Below are 21109 nucleotides of genomic sequence, written 5' to 3' on the forward strand. Positions count from 1 at the left end.
AGCTGTACACTCACTACTTTACATTGTAGCAAAGTGTAATTTCTTCAGTGTTGTCACATGAATAGATTATTGCATTTATTTCCATCTTAGGAAAGAAAGCAAAACAATATTTAACAATATAAATGCTTTATTACAATTTTCAAACAAAGACTTCCAAAGTATAAAGATAGAAATGCACTGAAATAGCACCAATTCAAGTAACATTAAATGTTAAGTCTAATTGGGAGGTTGAATAATTAAAAGAACTAGTGGCCACAGAGGTTGCATTTTCATTGCAATAGACATTAAATCTCTTAAACTAAAATCCTCCACAATCTGCCGGTAGACTTTGGCTATTCTACATCAACTTCCGTGGCTCTATCATAGGAGAGACCGTAACAGTCAACAAACGTTTTATGACAGTACCGCCCATAGAATGTCTGTGAGACCGCCGCGCTATGCTATTTTATGCTAAGCTTATAGGCTCGCCTTGGTAGAACGCCTCTGGCACTGTTGTGTTGTGAATTGTGCATCAGTGTAATACTCTGGGCATACACATCACAAAGGTTCTGCCCTTCCCAACAAGTGTTCATGCTGGTTAACGGTAACGTTATGTTGTATTAACTGTAAATGCATTAATCGCGATTGAGAAAAATTAACTGTTCTTCTATACTTTTCTCTTTTCTATTTGCAATTGGAATATTTGGGAGTCTAAATGTATATTTCGTATTGACGCTAAAGCTGAAGATATAAATAACCATCTTTAGACAAATGTTTTTGTGAAACATTGTATGTGCCTAAAGACTTTTGCACAGTACTGTATATATATATATATATATATATATATATATATATATATATATATATATATATATATATATATATATATAAACACTTCTCTCTATGCTATATACTGTATATATATATATATATATATATATATATATATATATATATATATATATATATATATATATATATATATATATATATATATATATATACACGTATATATACACGTATATAAATACATACACACACACACACACACACACACATTATTATATCCACCCTATTTTCTGGATGATTCACTTTTTTCCTACGTCCCGTGATGCTTATCAAGAAATATGGGCATTACGTCCGTTGTCAATGAAATACAGCTCTTGTTGTGGTGTTCGTCCATTCTTTTGTTGCAGTGTTGGGATTTTTAGGAGAGTGTGTCTGATTTCATGGCGACATGTATCAATCCCTATATCAGTGAGTTACTGAATGATAATAAACTGCAAAAAAGTCAAAGACAAAGAAAGCTCGAATAAAACCGGCAGATGAAGTCGAGATTTAATCTAAGCACAAACATGACATTTCGAGCAAAATTATCGGTTGTTAGTGTTAGTTCAGCTTCAGATGTGTGTACTTGTCATCTTGTCACCCTACATATTTCAATCAGACACGCTGAGGAAGTTCTCATCCTTGGGTATGTAATTGCTTATTAAATTTTTTCTATCGCATGGATATTGCTTCGCTGCCATCCGGGATGCAGGAGGCTGTTTTAAACCTCAAATGCGATGTGGTTTTTCACTATCTCTCTGTGTGTTTTTGTGATCCAATTATTACCAGCAGTAAACAAGGTGTCATGGGCCTGTCATTCTGTCAGTCTGGGTTTTTGTCTGACAGGACGGTGGCATCATCATCATCCCATGAATGTCTTGTGTTTCGTTGTCTGTTGTTGTATGAGCGCATGGTTTCAGTTGTATTCCCTGCTGTGCACTCTTCGCACAGCAGGGAATACAATTGTCTGTCTTGATTCATGTCTGGAGTATGGTGTCTGGGTCCTTACTTCCTGTCTGGTTCGGTTTCGGTCTGTGTTGGGATCTTGACACTCATTCTCTGTGTCTGTCTGTTATTGATGTGGGTGCAGCACACTTATGTCATCTTGGCAGCATGCCCTCACGTCAGTAGTTTATGTCTGTCTCTTATGAACAGGGGTGCACCTCGCATCACGCTCTCATTGCGCTGCGCGCCCGGGTCACAAGCTGTCTTCATGTTGTACCGAGTTTCGGTCACTTTGGTCTCAGGTGTTGGGTGTGTGTGTGGCTGAACTTTCGCACAGGTGTCCTGTTTTCTTTTTGTTGCCTGATGCGTTTGTGTGTTCTTCCCTATTTTAGTCTCCCCGTGTGTGCTGTCCAGTGCCAGTTCATCTGTGTATTCGATTGGTCCTGTGTTATCCAGTCTATTGGTCGGTCTCTGTTGGTTGGTTTGTGTATATGTTTATTCCCTATCCTTACCCGGTTGGTCGGTCCTGCCCCAACCAGGTAAGGATAGGGAATCCCCTGCCCCAGCCTGGATTGCCTTTTTCCCCTTCAGGTTTTTTATTTATTTCCCACCTTGTGGGAGTTTGTTTATTTTTGCCTTTTATTTTCTGTATAAATAAATTCCAGTTTTTTGTGATCTCTGCACTTAACATGAAATAATTTAGCAGACATTTCGCTGACTTTGTTTTTTCATTCCGTATGTACAAATGTATGCAGTTACAGTCTCCAATTAGATTTATCACTTTTTGTGCGGCGGGAGATTTTGACTTGTGAAAAGGCTGAGTGGTTACTGGATAGTGACTTTGAAACACCACTAGCCACAGTGGCCAGTGAGCCAAAAAGTTAATGTCATGCCTTGGTGACTACCTATATAACTGTTTATCCATTGCTATAAAATTAAGAATCTATTCAACTTAAGGGATCTTAAATATCTGAAATTGCCTTTAATGTGGGTTTGGAGGTGTTTGAAATATTATTAAAACATTTTTTTTTTACTTTTCTAAGGTTTTTGTTTTGTCAGTACTTAGCTCTTTTTTTCTGCTCTGAGATGATGGATGTAGCTTTTCATGCAGTATTTTTTTTCTTCTTAGCTTTAGGGTTTTCTCATATTTTCAGGTGTGGTTGTGTGCTTGTGTGTACAGTATTATAGTTTCTCTTTGGACCCTACAAACTGCCGACATGCATTACTCGTTGCTCTCTCTCTTTCTCTCTCTCTCTCTCTCGCTCTCTCCCTCTCTCTCTATTTGCTGTTCTCTCTCTCCCCCTTCCCCTCATGTTTAAAGGATGTCTGCCTTTGGGGGTGGAGTAGGTATAATTGTGGCTTGATTTCATATACATTTTTTATATCAGCAGTGAATCAGATCTATGAGGAGCGAAGGAAGTGACTTTCTCATACCACTCATTTGTTACTGCTGCTATTCAAACAGTGAGTAATACATGTGGTACACTCATAAAGTTCCAGCCCAAACCCCTTAGCTGCATAAATGAGCAGTGTACTTCCTCTGGCCCTGGTCTAGGTCTGCCGCCATACATCCTGCTGAAAATGTTATCACCATCTCCCTTGTTACATGCTTCACCATGGTTCCGGAGAGACTACATTTAGTTTTTTTATATATATGGTTAGTTCTGGAGTCCAAGAGTGCTGATATTTATTATAAGAGTGGTGAGATGCTTCACTGTTTGTATTACTCCGCTTGTCTTTTAATTTGTTACTTGCTGTTCGTGCAATGTTTGGTTCTGCTTTGGCTTTGATTGGAACTATTTTCATTAGTGGAGACAAAATAGAAAAAATAACTGGCCACATTGTGTCACCTTGTGAAATATTAGTTACATGATTGGATTTGTGAATGAAGTAGTGAGGTCAAAATGTTTTTCTAGATGTTATACAGTTGCATGCTAAAATCCTTTTAGAGAAGTTGCATCTTTAAATCCATTCACTTTAAAACACCATCTCTATAGCCATACACATATAAAAATCTCCTAGATCTCATCAAATTTTCCACAACACATGTTGTCTGGAATGTTTTGAGTACTGAATGTTCTTGGAAAAACACTTTAAACTGCAGTACAGCCCATTGAAGAGACAGTACGTCTATCCCTCACAGCCTTGTTGCCGCTGCTGTGAATAATATCTATACAGTGCTTCACCTTAGTTGACCAGTCGTTCAGACAACCCAACAAAGATATTAACTTGATTATAGATCTGTTGCCTGTATGATATTATTTAATTGTCGTACACTTGACTGTAATGAGAAGAATGACAATAAACTTGATTTGACCTTCGGTCAGTGTAGTAATAAAATAACATGGGCAGCCTATATCAGCCTTTGGGTATTCACTGACTTTCAAAGGAAACACCTCGGCCTGCTCTGCCTACCCTTGTGTCAACTAAACTACAGTAATATTTCACCAAGCAGAGCACACATAATTTCCATTACACTAATGCAGATGCTTTCCATGGTGCCAAACTACAGAAGCAAGTTTGGGGTAGCTCAAAGCTTTGGTTATGTCATGTTCCTCTCTCTCATTCCATTTGAACATCACATTTTGCCTTATTTATTATTTATGGGCTTGGTCCAGCACCACTGGAAATATATTATCTCCTCCACGGTGAGTGTTTGCATTTTATTAGATGATGAATTTAATACGATCCATTAAGACAATATGTAAACTATCATGATTCACAGCTCAGTAATCATTGCCTGAGGGTCAATATCCAAAAGGACCTCGGTCGCAAATCAATGGTATCACAAAGTCGCTGTGGGCTTAAAGCAAGTGCTGACATGGCAGATTAATTCCAACACTGGAGCCTTTTGTGTTCGGCCTGACTGCATACTGATTTACACTGTACATCACTCTACATGTGTGAGCTACAGTGGGAGAAGAATTAAACATAATTTGCTTGGTGCACAAGATGGAGCCAATACGAGTGTGTGCATGTGTACTTCCGGTCCAATGAGTGCTCATTGAAACTGAGTGAGATCACACGTTATGATCACGGTGTGAGCGGGGATTTATTGTAGGTGTGAGGGGAGACTTCCATGCTTAAACAAGCATGAGCATGTTTACAAGTAAAGAAAAAGAGGAGAGTGGTCTAGCAAAAGAAGAAAGCATTCTCTTTACATTGTTGTATGCCTTTAACAGCAGCGATGACCAACGGTATGAACAATATAAAAAATCAATTGTTGAATGCGGTGAATTGGTACTCAAATCATGCTTTAAATAATGAGGATGGTTTAAGACTCAACTTCTCAAAGTTTACCATGCTGATAGTAACTAAACTGGGCCTCATTCATGAAAATGTAGTAAATATACGAAATAATTGGGAGTAATTTCCACGTAAAATGTAGATTCCCGAAGAATGTCCTCCGGATTCACTAACGCTTCATATTCCCCAGATTTGTTAGAACAACTTGTGTAATGTAAGTGAATTTCTCATGTTCACAAATAGAGCTTGCGTGCACGTTCATTCACAATTAACATAATCCACGGGCATGACAACTTCATATAAGGAAGGCTTCAGACTCGCTAGTAAATGAAAAAAATGAAGCTTTTAACAAATATTTGAACAATAATCAGGGCTCGACAATAAGGACTGCCCGATTGCCCAGGGCCAGTGTGAGAAAGATTCGGGCCAGTTGCTAGAACTGTCACTTGCCCGATCGGGCCAGTGCTGCATTTATAACATTAGTGCAAGTAAACAACAAGCGAGAGAGAGCGCAAAAATTACATGGGGCGAATGAAGTCTTCTAACCAAGGAGAGAGCGCGAGTATATTTATCTTGCATAGATGCGCAAATGCATAATATACTGGACGCGCAATGCACAGTCGCGTGCATACAAGATCGCGCAGACACCGAGCGCACTGTCCTAGCACTGTCCAAGTGTCTTAGCAGCAGCTATTACCAATAATTAGCAGCTATTGTCGAAAATAGCAGGAAAAAACCCACTTATTTAATTTCGTAGAGGGATTTAACGTGTTTTGCAACATTTTAAGTATCCCTGCACATTCCGTGTTCACAGTGCACGGAATACCCACATTTTTCATTTTTACATGTTGGTGAAAATTAGTAATCCACACACTGGAACACAATAAATCATCAGTTTCTTTCTATAGGACTGAAAATCCATGTCTCTCCATGCAGGTATTTTTGTTTTTGGTCTTTGTACATCATTCAGTGTTGATCTTGTTTGGGCTGTCTGATTTCATGTTATATACACATTTTTAATTCACAGATCAGTCCTAATATCTACCAACTGTAAACTATACATCACAACCGATTTAGTAGCAAGTCTGTTCTCTCAGCCAATAATCAAATCTTTAACTCAGTGACTAAATCTTTTAATCTTTTACCACTCATGGGCAAAAGTTGCATGGCAGCATGACTAAATGGATGACTGAAAAGCCATCATCTCCTTCACAGAACTCTTGGCTTAAACGTGTGTAAATGTGTAAATGGCAGGACGGCTGAGCATTTATGAATTGATATCTGTAAAGCAGTGGCGGCTGCTGGTCTTTCAAAGAGGGGAAGCTCATTTTCGACCTACATTATAAACTTATTTAAAAGTAAATTCTGCCCTACATTCCTTTTCGAGAAAATGCACTGTGACCCTGTCGTACCAACTAGGTGTCTTTTCCAGTGACTTGACCAGTGTCTTCTCAATGGCCAGCAGAGCTAGGCTGCTTAAACGACCTTGGCCCTTGTTGGATGATTCACTACTCTCATCATGTCCCCTAAATGACAGCTCCTGTCGGCCAAGCAAGGATGTTACATCAATAAGGCGGTTTAGGAAGGCCCTGTTTTGTTTGACTGTTTCATTATGTTTAGTCACTTGAATGCGAGCACCTTCATTGATTGCATGCTCAACCCTGATCCTGCCCATGCAACTTAATCTTGCACATGCACTCACATGTTCATTGCTCTTTTCATGTCTTTTATATGCGCTGTCAAAGTTAGACAGATCTCTAAACCCCACTTTTGACCAAACAACACATCCGTGAGATGGTTTCATCAAGAGGCATGGCCAGCAGTACATTTTATTTGTCACAGCACTTCCAGTCAGCCAGCTAACTTTGTCATACCAGGAGAGCTGAAAAGACCTGTTATTTTTCCCTATTTTTTGCACTAAATCAGTCTTAGGTGTTGATCTGCCCTGCTGTTTAATTCTAATTTTTTCCTCGTAAGGAAGACTTTCAAATGGCTTCGCCAAAATCAGGTCGACAATATTAGCACCGTCTGCCATCGTGCGCAGTTTCACCCGTACGACGCTAGCCTAGCCTACTGTATGAATGAATGAATGAACGAACGAACGAACGAACGAACGAACGAACGCTCTAAAACAAAATATATTAAACTTGGTAAAACTGAAACAAGGAATGTGGTGTATAATTGTGTGAAATGTATTATGCAAATTGACTAGCAATTTCGCCAAACAAATATAAAGAAATAGGTTGCAGCAGTTTGTCTTTCGACTACACTTGAGAAATCCGCGATGGGACTGAGCTGAAATAGCTTCAGTGACTTCTTATAGTACAGATTCGCTGTCAATCAAAAGGAGATGCAGTCTTTCGACAGATCCTCCAATCATCACACGGAAGCCCGGAGTCCGGGCCAGCCCACTCCTCATTCACCCCCAGAGACGCTGAGCGTCCGTGGGCGGGACATAATCGCAGCATTTATCCAATGACCGCTCTATTTTCGAGCACTGAAAAAAACTGTTCAGAGCAGCCCCGTTGAAGTCAATGGACGCTCGGCTTCAACAGGGAAATGCACTGACGCTACGGGAATGTATGAGAAGTAAATCGAGTCAGCCGACCTGCTATATGTAATGTAGCTGATTCTGAACGAACTCGTCTTCGAGATGAACGTGTTCTAACGCATTTTTAGTCAATAAATTGTTTACACAATAGTACATATTTGACCATTATTTTTTTGACATTATAGGGGAAGCTGAGCTTCCCTTGCAGTCTTAAAGAAATCCCCACTGCTGTAAAGTGCATATATGAGATTACATAAGGCATAAATCATATCTTGCAAATGATAAATGTGATAAAATTTTGGGGGACATTGTATTTTTAATTTCCCTTTTTCTCCCCAATTTGGAATGCCCAATTCCCAATGCGCTCTAAGTCCTCGTGGTGGCGTAGTGACTCGCCTCATTCTGGGTGTCGGAGGACGAATCTCAGGTGCCTCTGCATCTGAGACCATCAATCTGCGCATCTTATCACATTGCTTGTTGAGCGTGTTACCGCGGAGACATAGCGTGTGTGGAGGCTTCACGTTATTCTCTGCGGCATCAACGCACAACTCAGCACGTGCCCCACCGAGAGCGAGAACCACATTATAATGACCACAAGGAGGTTACCCCATGTGACTCTCCCCTCCCTAGCAACTGGGCCAATTTGGTTGCTTAGGAGACCTGGCTGGAGTCACTCAGCACACCCTGGATTCGAACTCGCGACTCCAGGGTTGGTAGTCAGCATTTTTACTCGCTAAGCTACCCAGGCCCCTGGGGGACATTGTATTAAAAACATAAGATTTGTAAAAAATATTTATCTTCCGACATATTTTTTAAAGCCATGATGGTAAAAACAGCTATCTGCCATTTTTGTGTTGGGGCCAGTAAACTTTTTGCCCGGGTCAGTAGAAAAAGCGTTGAGACCTTTATTTTTTTTAATGGAGTGCATTTACATCGTAAAATATTGATTTAGCAAACACTCGCATCTAAAAAGAAAGTGAGGAACTTTCAGTCATCTTCGACTTTAGAGGTTCTTTAGTGAATTAAACAGTCCAAGAGGTCAATACAAATATTTTGACATGAAGATTTAATGTAAAACATTTTCAGTTTGTGCCGACAGGAGCATGTCCACCACCATTAACATCCTAATCAAACGTCAACTGAACGCGATTTACCGATCATATACTAAATTATGAATTATGCTTTCACACTTGCAGTTTAGTTCGAAACAGAGCACAGTTCGCATGACAATTTGGTAATGTGAAAGCTACCCGAGACTACCTGTAGGAGGTGGTCTGAGTTCAGTTGCAATGGAACTGTAGCGCGATGCGCGTGAATGTGAAAGCGACTCGGGTGCGCTCTATCTATCTATCTATCTATCTATCTATCTATCTATCTATCTATCTATCTATCTATCTTATACATACTAAATATAAATACTATTATAGGTTATAAATATAGGGTATAATCTGAGATGACAGTGGCGATAACTTCAGTTTGGACACAAGCGCGAGTAAGCATGCAGTGTAAGCAAAGATGCAAATGAATTCCTTATTTTAGTCTCCTCAAAATAACGCAGTTTGCGAGCAGCAGTAAGCCGCCTCTCATTGGACATCTGACGAGTTACACCTTGAAGCGCACATATACGCAGTTGTCGTTCACTCTGCTATGCATAATGGCACCAAAAAAAAAAAAAAAAAACGAAACAAAAAGTAAGTGACGTTGTGTTCTTGATGAGAGAGGTCAACAGAGAATGGCCAGACTGTTTTGAGCTGACAGAAAGGCTATGATAATTACACTCTGTACAATTGTAGGGAGCAGAATAACATCTCAGAATGTACAGCATGTCGAACCATGAGGAGGATGGGGTACAAAAGCTGAAGACCACATTTGGCACTTTTTTAGGACCATAGTGTTCCTAATAAATTGCTCTGTGTGTGTACATTTATGGTTAAATTAATCGTGAAGTTTTTAATCCTGGTTAATAGGGAAACCTTATTATCACAACATCTCTACGATCAAATGCCTCTGTACTGAAATGACAGACTGGGATATTCAGTAAAGAAATCTCCTTTTGTGTTTTGCTTAAGAAAGAAAGTAATACAGGTTTAGGGTTAGGGTTAGGGTTAGGGTTAGGGTTAGGTTTAGGTTAGGGTTAGGGTTAGGGTTAGGGTTAGGGTAAAGGTGAACTATGCCTTTAATCTATTGCATAGTAGTTCCGGCTCCATTTAATTCAAACACTGTTTATTGAAATGACTGTTTCTTGCAGTAGATGTTTGGATCTGTAAGTTTAGTTATGTTGATTATTCATTGTGAAATGAAGCAGCACCTGATTTATTTGGTTGCTGTCAGACTCTGAGGTGCCATCCACAGGAATGGTATAATTAGCACTGTGCTGTCAGCTCTCCATAAACACAGCATATTTGTCCATTTAACATATGCTTGTGAGGTGAGACTCATGCATATTCCAAACCTCTATCAATGACACCAGCAAGGGTAACCGTCTGCCCCACCTTGAATGGATGTTTAAAGTCCACCGCCTTTCTCTTTCTATTGCAGAAATCCCTTTGACTTATTTGGAAAGTGCACAGTAGCCATTTTCCCATTCCATAGTTGCAGCGAAAGAGGAAGAGGGACAAGCAAAGGGTGATTTATTCTGTGTGTGGTGGGTGTGTGTTTGTGTGTGTGAGTTTTTGGCCTGGGGTCAATGAGTTCAGTGTCTGCCGCGTCTTTTTTCAGCTGGAGAAATGTCACCTGTGCAGCTGTGGCGGGTGGCGCAAGTTTGAACATCAGTGAGGGTTTATTTCATGCCTTCCTATTTCCTCTTGACTGCCGCATAGGCTATTCATGCACTCTTCTCGTTTGCATTCATGGTCAGTTCGCCCGTTCACTCAGTCATGTCCCCTCTATGCGAGTTTGTACCAATACACACACACTTCTACCCCTTCTGAAATGTCAATATCACTGATTGTGGTGGGTTTTATATGTTGTCAGGGCGTTTTACAATAAAACGTTTGTAATAGCCTTTTGGCTAAATGGCTTATGGTCGTATTTGCAAGCATTGCAGCTTTATGCCTGCTTGAAATTCACAACATTTGCTTTGATTGCAGACATGTCAGTAACCTGCGGACACAGTACAGAGCCTTTGACTGGAATGAAATAGATCGAAGTAGTTAGCTCACCTCCCAGTAGATTTTGGCATTAGGTCTTTTATGGGCTTAACCCATTAACCATTTAATTACTTTAAATAAGAGACCGCATTGTCTTGCATCTAAAGATGTAATACATATTTCTTTTTAAATAGATTTGTTTTAAATAAAAAATTACAAATAACAAATAATATCTCATAAAAATGTTTTAATATACCATCTACTTCGTATTTCTGCAACTATGTAAACCATACAATTGTGTCCTTTGGTTATTGGATTTACAGTTCAAAGTTCACCAAACTTTAATTTGTTACACAGCATAATATTACATTTCTTTGCATGAGCTTGTGTTTCTGATGTCATATGTTTGGATTTGTAAGTATGGAAGTGAATAGGGTGCGAAGGCTAGTGTGACCACAACTACACGTTCACCAAGCTTGTGAATCTCTGAAATAAGTTCATAATTCCAAATCTTTTGGTTTTATCTGCTCTTGTTGGTTGGGTTAATATTTTAGCTTAAATTCTGTTAAAATTATGACCTTTTCTCAAACCCTTTTGCCATCACCAACAAAAAGTCCCACGGTATTACATGTTTTTTGTGCATGTACCATAATAATTCCAGGGTATTATTTGAAGAACCTTGGAGTACCATGCCAATATGGTATATGAACATGGTATAATAAGTACCATGGTTTTGCCATCTGATTCCATAACTTTACCATGGCTCGCCACAACCATGGTAAAGTTGTAAGATATATCACAGCATAATATACCCAATCTACCCAATCATTTGATATGAATATTATCGTTATGAACACTCATTTACACACACATCCACTGCACAAGCTTGTTTAAGTTTTGTTAGAGACACTGATGTTTCATTGGTATTCAGACTGATCCTCTTGTCCAAAAGCTTCTTTGTTGGGGCAGGTGCTGTCTGGCCTCACAAGGGCAGAAGAGCCTGACAGCACTGGTTTCCTGTAGCTGGCTCTATTAGCATCCACTTGTGTATGGATCCTTTGTGGGCATTGGTTGTTCTTCCTGCCAGGCGGGGTGAGAGGGTGGCCGGCTGCTCGCATGGGCTCAGCAGGTGTCAGCCGGGCAGATGTACCCACCTAAATAACAGTGACGGCACTGTGGAAGATGCTCAGGTCACCACACAGCCCCTCTCCTCAACAGTGTGGCAGTTACACTACTCTCTTTTAGAGCATCCTGCCCACTCCCTCAGCTCAGATCATTAGCTTCTGATACAGAGTGTCAATCCAACCCACAGTGGTGTCGCCTTGTGGTTAAAGAGCAGGGCTGGTAACCAATAGGGGGGTGTAAATCTATGCATTTTCAAAATAGACTAGTTGGTGGGTTGTCTTAACGACTAGTCAATAAGTCTGCATTTAAAGGATAGTTCCCCCAAAAATCTTACTCTCATGTTATTTCAAACCCAAATGACTTTCTTTCTTCAAAAGGAGGCAGTCTAATTTATCATTAACTTTTATACCACTCACTCATATACTGATACATCAATCAGTATTGAGAGCTAAGCTTGTCTGCATTCCATCCCCACAGCTTATGACTTATAAATGCATAAGCAGTGGAAATCTCATCACAAAGTTTGTGAAGGAGACAGACATATGAAATACTGTAGTGAAGCAAAGAGGAATGTTGAGGTATTGGGAGTCCAGTCACTCAGCTCGATCCAGACCATCTGTTCACATGGAAAGGCCTTCAGACAAGTGTGCTCTGAAATATGTCTTCCCTCTGTCACTCGCTGTGTAAGCCCAAGATTCCCAAACAACTCAGAAAGTAGTACAGGTGTGGAGTTCTGTTTGTCCCTTATGGCACTTTGACACTAGAGCTTTTGGTCTGGTCCTGAATCCAGTTGATGTCAGAGTTTGGTTTGTTTGGTTGGTGTTGAAACATTATGTAAGTGCACAAACACAGGCATTCGCAAAGCGTGTTCTGGATGAACATACTTAACATTCATTTTCACCTTACTGTGGCAGTAACAAACCTCAGTACCCAAGGGGGTGATTGAGTTTACTCAAAGTCCCTTTCCAGGCAAGTCAGTCCACTCGGCGGCCATCTTTGGAACAGTCCCAGGCAGGCTGGGCAGCTATTTCTACGTATACCAGCTAATGCGCTTGCACACTCTCGAATTGATTGAAAGGAGATACAGTATCTGTATCTAAAAGGTGATTAGCCCGTTTACATGTAAGGCAGGACTTTGTTTTCTGTATCTTTTTGCCTTTGGACGCTCCAGTTTGTCCCATTAATTTTAATAGAATTGGCCCTTCTCTGCTAAATAATCTCTGGTTTACTTCAAAGGATTCTGCCTTAAACGCAGATGTGTTATTGTTCAGGTAAGTTTAAAAAAATATATTGACATTAATCCACTATTCTTTTCAAATTGTTGCTCCTCCATGACAGTAGTTGACTTGAAAAAGAAAATTATCTGTGGACAGTTCACTCAAATTCACACCCCTTTCAGCAATGCTGACAATGCTGATTCTAATTGTGTTGCATAATACATCACAGTCTGACAAATTTGTGAATGCAATAACGAATGAAATCAAGCTTGCATAGCTAGAAGCATCTGCGTTGTTACGAAATTTGCGGTCGTCATTTCAATTTGATGGGCAAATCATATTTACGTTATTCTGATAGATGAGATGGCAGCAGTTTAAACTACATCTTTGTATGCTCCCTGTCACACTTGCAATTTGTGCATTGTGCTTGTATTTCTCATAGCTGCATGTCTCCTAATAAATTGCGAAACATACTTTGCACCTCTTTCATTGCATCCATGGTAGACTGTTGCGTGTGCCGTGCTGTGGGTGTATAAAGTGTTGGTGGTAAATCCATAGAGACATGACTAAAACAGTTAAGCTGGTGTGTTCTCCTCCTGAGTTATTCCCTTGGTAGTGGTAAACAACTACTGCTAGTACATTTGTTGGTACTTGCAGTGATGTTGCAAATGTACTGTGGTTTAAAAAACAAAAGTACAATGTGAAAAGAAACTAGTGGGGTGAGGGGGTAGAATCGAACTTGGGTTAAAACTTAGCAATTTAATTGTGAAAGCTTCAAGTATTTATTGAAGAGCAATACTAGGGAAATAGAGATAGAAGTGTTAAAAAAGAAAGAAAGAAGAAATACTTTTTTATATATTTTTGAGATTTGCGCTGACCTTAGCGAGATGTTTTGGGCTATAAAATGTTCTCCCTTGTGTTTTGTCTGCTACAGATTGTAGTGTGTGGATAAAAAAGCTGGGAGGCACAGATGGAAAGATGTTCAGAGGTATTAATTGCTTGCGTTGTTTTGCGCCAGGTGTGTGTGATGCTGATAGCAGAGGCAACTCGTAGCGAGGAAACTGTTATCCACATGCATAGGATTTCATTTCTGAAAGTAGACCATATATATATATATTCCTAAGGATTTTATACCCATGTTATCACTTAATTTACATCGGAGCATTCGAGTACATATCATAGATTATTACTATGCCTGCACAGAATCTGAGGCCGCAGAGTTTCATAGAAACCTATGTACATTTCCGCTTAATTAAAATGCCCATTATTCACAAAGCTCTACACATCCCTTGCCCCTTGCATTACAAGCAAAAATCCCATAGAGCCATATGCAGGTACCATTGAGATTTGGGGATGGGCCTTTTTGACTTGTGCAAGTAAGAGACTACTTAGCAACCACCCAGAAAACCCTAGCATGTTGGCGGAAAGTTTTGCACCTAAAAAATACCATAGACTTACATTAAAGGAAGGAGCCAAGCCATGTCTAATGGGTATCATATACATATCATATACATGGTTCCAGGGCTGGTTTCTGGGATGTTGCAAATACATTTTTCTGAACAATAACAATTTGGCCTAGATACCATCTGTAGCAAGATGTACTTTTACATTAACAGTTCCTTCGCAAATCCTGAATCGTATTATGACTGGTTCAAAAGCAGTCCAAGCTTTTATGAGCTGAATAAATATACAATCCACACTGAAATGCCCTGAAGACACATCCACATGAGGCGCACTCAGTATCATCCTGCACTGATGCGCACATCACTGGAAATGCATCAAAACGGTCATAAATGTCAATCTAGTGCATGTTTACATACACCAACAATTAAAATAGCGCAGATGGGCAAAAGAAAGTGTCCAGGACATGTTTGAGCTCAAAACAGTAAGACACAGCAGCTGATTGAAATAGAATTGGGTCTCCTTTTCAGAGTTATAACTCAACACAGCATCTTTTAAAAGCATGCATGACAACAGTCGAAGATGTCTGTCTACTGCAAGTTAACAAAAATCATTCAGAACAGTGAACGTGGGTCCCCTTTGGTGTTCAGGAAAGGTTATTAGGCTGCCCTAGGCCTGTCTATCCTGCTCTCTCTCTGTTTACGAACTGCGCACCAGTGGGCGACAATGATGCGTGTTGTGGGCTGTACAGTATGTTTTTACTGTACAGTTACCTCTTATATGTCTAAATATCAAGGAAAATGATATTCTCCTTTTCATGACCCCTTTAAAATGCTTAGCTAGTTAAGCCAAATAGAAAAGATCATATAAAATAATGTAACTATTTTGCCAGTTGTCTTGAGTATAAATGCAGTCTCTGGCAATCTTGTTGAGCAATGTGATTGTATTGCTCTGTATGTTTAAAAATGTCCGCATAAACAGGAGTAAAAGCTGTAGACAATGTTTGTTTGTGGGCAGGTTAGGTAGTCACATAAAACTACCACATAGCCATGTAACCCGTTACATCACTGTTCATTTCTGAAGTCAGTGGGAAAGCAGGTCAGTTTGCGATAGGCTCCAGATTCTACTGGTCGAGAACAAGCCGAGCACAGCCTCTGGCTCAAGAATAAGCACCATTCGGTGAAAATAGGGTAATTGAGACTTGGCGGTGGGGCCCACTTGCCTGTAAGCAACCAACTAGCAATAACCCAGAACTCCCTAGTAACCACTTAGCAATGGCACCTAGAAACCACATACAACACCCTAGCTTGGTGGTGGCAAGTTTTGCATGGACAAGAACCACTCAAATTTTCTTAAGAATTTGATAATTCTTTTATTAGTAATCACAGCTCCGTTGAACACATTTTACATATCTGAATCCATACTGCAGATTTCCCCCCACAACAGCAAACACTGTTACTATGCTTTTAAACACAGTGTTACTATGGCAGTATTCTCAACTGTGGACTCATTGATTTCAGTTCATGGAGTTTTGTGCAATTGTGTATTTTCCTTGACATTTTGTGTTGATGTTCTGGATGATAGTGACAGGCAGACTGCTGTCCCTCTGATGCAGAAATGCTGGTACTGTAGCTCTTGCTCTTTGACTGCACCACTCTACTTAGAATCTTACATGTTCCCTATAGGCTCCCAAGCATAGGAGAGTACTAAAGGGACAGTTCCTCCTAAAAATTTAAATTCTGTCATCATTTACTCATCACCCTCATGTTCCAAACCCATATGACTGACATTCTTCAGGGAAAAACAAAAGGAGATGTTAGGCAGAAGGTAAGGGACTAACAGCCTCAGTCAAGGTTTAACATTTAACTTTCACTTCCATTGCATGGAAAAAGGAAAGTAAATCGTGAGTGTGTCTAACATTATGCCTAACATCTAAACTCATACGGTTCAGAACAACATGAGGTTGAGTAAATGGTGACAGGAATTACATTTTGGCTGAACTATCCCTTAAATATGAAAGACACTAAACTCAACTTCTATTTCTTGTTTCTCCCTCAGCGCCCCCAACGTTCACAGACACGCCACCGCAGTACGTGGAGGCTAGGGAGGGTAGCAGCATTACTCTGACCTGCACTGCCTTTGGAAACCCCAAGCCAGTGGTCACCTGGCTGAGAGAGGGGGATCAGCTGACCAGCAACAAGAAATTCATGGTATGTGTGTTCTGCGTGCAAATTCACTGTCCTGTTTTAATTCAAGTGTGCTGCGCTCTGCCCCAGTGAATTAAAGCAATAAGCCATGAGAGGCAGTGTGTTAAAGTGATTTTCCCATAGGTAAGGGGTGTTTTGATGCACAATGCAAAGCTTATCCATAGAAAAATCACTGTAACATACAGACTTGAGTGGCTTACTGCTTTTATATAATGCAGGCAGGGCCTTTTCTAGGCATAGGCAAACTAGGCAGCCAGCTACGGTGCAACCAGAAGAGGAAACCACCGCCACGTAATCCACTCTGGTCATGGGTGCCAATAGGGACCTCGCCTAGGGCACCAAATTGGTCAGAAACAGCCCTGAATGCATGCAACAGCAGTGTGATAAAAGACACCGATATTTATTAAATAGTTATTTTGTTATTAATGATAATCGGAATAAAACAATGTGGTAGCACTTTACAATCAGGTTGTATATATTAAGTTATTAATTAACAAACGAACAATGAATAATTAATTTACAGAATTAATTAATCTTGGTTAATTACCACTTAATTTCTACATATGCAGTATATTACAACATAAGAAGTTGTTTAAATTAGTTAATGCATTATGATTTAACATGAACTTGAAATTCACCATTTGATATATTGAAAGCATTACAACTACACATTATATGATGTTTTAACATGTGCATTTCATAGATTTCTTTTCAAATGTACAGTAATTTCAAATCAGATGATTGCAACATGCTCCAAATAAATTGGGACAGTTTGCAGAGTGTTGTCCACTGTGAAATATCACCATTTGTTCTAATAATTATTATTAAGCATTTGGACTCTGAAGACATCCATTTGTTAAGTTTTGAAAGTGGAATTTTCCGCTATTCATCCATTATGAATTCTTTAGCTGCCAGGGTTGGGAGGGTTACTTTTGAAAAGTATTCCACTACAGATTACAGAATACATGCTGTAAAATGTCATTTGTAATGCATTCCGTTAGATTACTCAAGGTCAGTAACGTATTCTAAATACTTTGGATTACTTCTTCAGTACTGGTAGATTTTTTTCACTTGTTTTGACCATAAAAACTCAAAATAAGACAAAATACACAAGATAAAAGTACATTCATGCAGTGTTGTTTCTAAAACAAGATACATCAAATTTATCTTGTTTTAAGGATTTTTAGATATTTTTACAGGAAAGCAATAAAAAAAATTATTATCAAGAATAAGATTGTTGCCCTAATATCAAAGATCTTACTAGGGAAAAAAAAATTATGATCTGAAGTGAATTATCTTAAAATAAATATATGATTGTGTCTGGTAACATGTAAAATGGCTAGAAATAGCATTTTGGCTTAGCTTAAAGCTGACCCTTTACACAAGGTTTATTTATATTTCTTCTGTATTCTAATTACCAACTATTTAAATTGTAATTGTAGTGGAATTTGTATTTGAAATCCGTATTCCCGTTACATGTATTCCATTACTCCCCAACCCTGTTAGCTGCACAATAGTACGGGGTCTTTGTTGCCGTGTGGTGTGCTTCATAATGCGCCACACATTTTCATTTGTAGACAGGTCAAGACTGCAGGCATGCCAATCTAGCACTCACACTCTCTGGTTACACAGCCATGCACTTGTAATCTGGACATCCCTGGAAAAGATGGTGCTGGATGGAAGCATATTTTGCTTCAAAATGTTTTACACATCTGTCTGCATTCATGGTGTTCTCACAGATGTGTGAGTTACCCATGCATTGGGCACTGACACACCCCTGGCCCATACAGACACTGGCTTTTGGATAGTCCTTTTCCTCTTTGGCTCGGATAAAACGACGGCTGTGTTTTTCAAAAACTTTGAAATGTGGACTCTTTGGAACAAAAAACACAGTTACACTGTTCTACTTTCCTTCTAAGATGAGACCGAGCCCAGAGAAGTCGGCAGCGCTTCTGGACAGTGTTGATGTAGGGCTTCTGCTTTGCAGAGTAAAGTCTTAACTTTTTTTGGACGATGTGTAAATTGAAGATGTAATTTCGTCTCCAAATATAGCAAGCTTGAATTTAGTCGAAGCATAAATTTGGTCCTCAGTGAATTGTACTGTCTCTTTTTTCTTTTTGGAGAGGATGCATGAATCATCACAACCTATTTGTATCTAAAGGCTCTGTCAGTCGCAGCCCGCATTGGGGGTCTGACAGATGAAGAACACATGCCTGCAGTGGAACAGGGAAAAACTGACAAGCGTGTTTCCACCTTACGCTGCATTCAGTCTGTGAGGGTGGATGCAGGATTTGACAGCAAAGGCAGTCAGTCTGGCTCCAGTAGGCATTGCCTCTCAGCACATCAGAGGAGCTACCCCTGAGGAAACAGACAAATACAAGACAAGAGACGCAGTGTAGCCACTTCTGTCTCTTACATCCTAACGTTCATGGCTGGCTCTTCAACTACAGGCATTTTTATGTCCCAGGGGTTGATTCATTTATTTATTTGTATATTTAATAAAAATAACAGAAATAACAACTTTTTTATTTAATTTTTTGGTATATGGACACATTTAAACTGTTTTGGAAGCTTTTTACTTTGTCTTACCTTCTTTCTAATGCTTTTTCTAAATTGAATTGCGATATGACAAAAGACAACAATGTTCAAAAAAACAGTTAAAATTTGTATTCATTAATATCAAAATACTATAATATAGTTAATAGTTATAGTTAGAAAAATAGTATATATAGTAATATAGTTAATTTTTTTAATTGTAGGCTCTTTGCGGTTGCCAGTAATATAGCAATTTGGTGCATTAAAACGTGTCGAATATAGAATGTGCGGTAAATTTTTTTATAATTTTACAATGTTTTTGAACACAACACATCCAATCAGAATTTAGATTTGGATCTAAACATGTTTTATAAATACATTTTTAGCCCTCAGTTGGGGCTTCACTTCCATTATGACCAACAATTTTTCTATAAAGTTTTATCAAAAGTATCTTGTGTACTTGGGTACCAAGGAGTTCCAAATAGAACGAAAGTTTCACTAAAGATCATGCTTGAGATTAAAAATGAGGCATGCAATGTCAAAAATTTGACAATCTAGAAAAATCTAGGTAAACATCTCTTGTGAACATAATATTTTATTGTCATTTCCGATCAATTTGTAATTCTGTAAAATTATGTAGAGTGTGATGATAATATGCAGTGTTGGGTAAGTTGGGTAAGTTACTCAAAATAAGTAATACACTACAAATGACTGATTACATATGTCATTCGATTACTTTAATGATTACTTTAAAATGTATCACATTACTAATTATTTTACTTTTACGTTACTTTCTAAATCACTTTTCCTATAAAGTTGTTGGCTTTCAACTCAAATTCAAAATATTTATATTTCCTCCTCATTCAGTATCACACAACTTTCTGTTGTCACAGAAACGCTAACAGATGTACATGTTAATTCATATTTAAATGTATTATAAATAGTAATTTAGCGCAAGTAATCTACACAAAAAGCCTTGTTTGAGGATCATTTGCCGTACTCTGGCTGCTAGTGTTACTCAGCGGTGAGAGATGAACAGGAAGTGATGGCTGGCTATTGTTTTTCCTTCTTTACCGCTCTTAGCAAGGTTATTCTCTAACCCTGTGGACTCTCTTATTCTCCTTCACTCCACAGTGCTGGAGCATATTCCCAAATGGTCATGTTTGAGATGTGTTGCAAGCTTGTTTGCTTGACGGCTGAGCCATGGAGATGAAAGCCTGTGAACCACTTATGTTTTAAATCAATGTGAATTGCAATCCCTTTTTCTCTGTAATGTAATGAAATGTATGAATGAAGCATGATATTCAATGAGAAAAAACGTTGGATGGGATTTTATTCATCAGAAATGTATTGTATCGAGAAAGCGGACATTCCATACTAGAATGGAGTCAGACCTGAATGAAAGTTTCCTAAACCAATGCTGAAATAGCTATTTGGCTGTTGACTAAAATTATCCAATAGAGCTCAACAGAGTCTGTCCACTTTCTCAGCCATCAATTATTTTTTCATATGGATTTCCTAAAATCCTTCGTAGTGTTGTTACTTGAATTGTTGCTATTTTAGTGCATTTCTATCTTTATACTGCAGAAGTTATTGTCACATAGTGTTTTTGTTTTCTTTCCTAAGAAGGAAAATAGATCCATTTTGACAGGAAAAGAGTATAGATATTATATATAGAGTCAAATTTCAGCACTTAAAAAATCTGCAATTAATCAAGATTACCTATGAAAAAATATGAGATTAATCGCAATTAAAAAATTTGAATTGACTGACAGCACTAATTTAAAGTATATTGCAAAACATTCAGATGCATTGAATTATATAAGTAGTTTGACAGTGTAGGGAGACTTGATTGCGTCATTCACAGTGCATCATGGGAGTGGGTGGTTGCTGCAGAGCTCTTTTAGTGCGATTTGTTTTGCTGTAATTCCCTGATTGGTGGATTTTCCCCTTAGGATCATGTTCTGCCATTAAAAGCCATTTTAA

The 21109-nt window shown here is 38.9% G+C and overlaps 1 protein-coding gene across 1 annotated transcript in view; it reads left to right on the top strand.

Annotated features, from left to right (window-relative positions):
* Positions 1–21109, top strand: part of LOC127630245 (protein turtle homolog B-like) — a 113929-nt gene that overhangs the window by 55632 nt on the left and 37188 nt on the right. The window contains 1 exon segment of the mRNA XM_052107722.1: positions 16440–16591. Coding sequence (XP_051963682.1) covers positions 16440–16591 — 152 coding nt within the window.

This window comes from Xyrauchen texanus, chromosome 36 (assembly GCF_025860055.1).
Source record: "Xyrauchen texanus isolate HMW12.3.18 chromosome 36, RBS_HiC_50CHRs, whole genome shotgun sequence".
Classification (NCBI taxonomy): Eukaryota; Metazoa; Chordata; class Actinopteri; order Cypriniformes; family Catostomidae; genus Xyrauchen; species Xyrauchen texanus.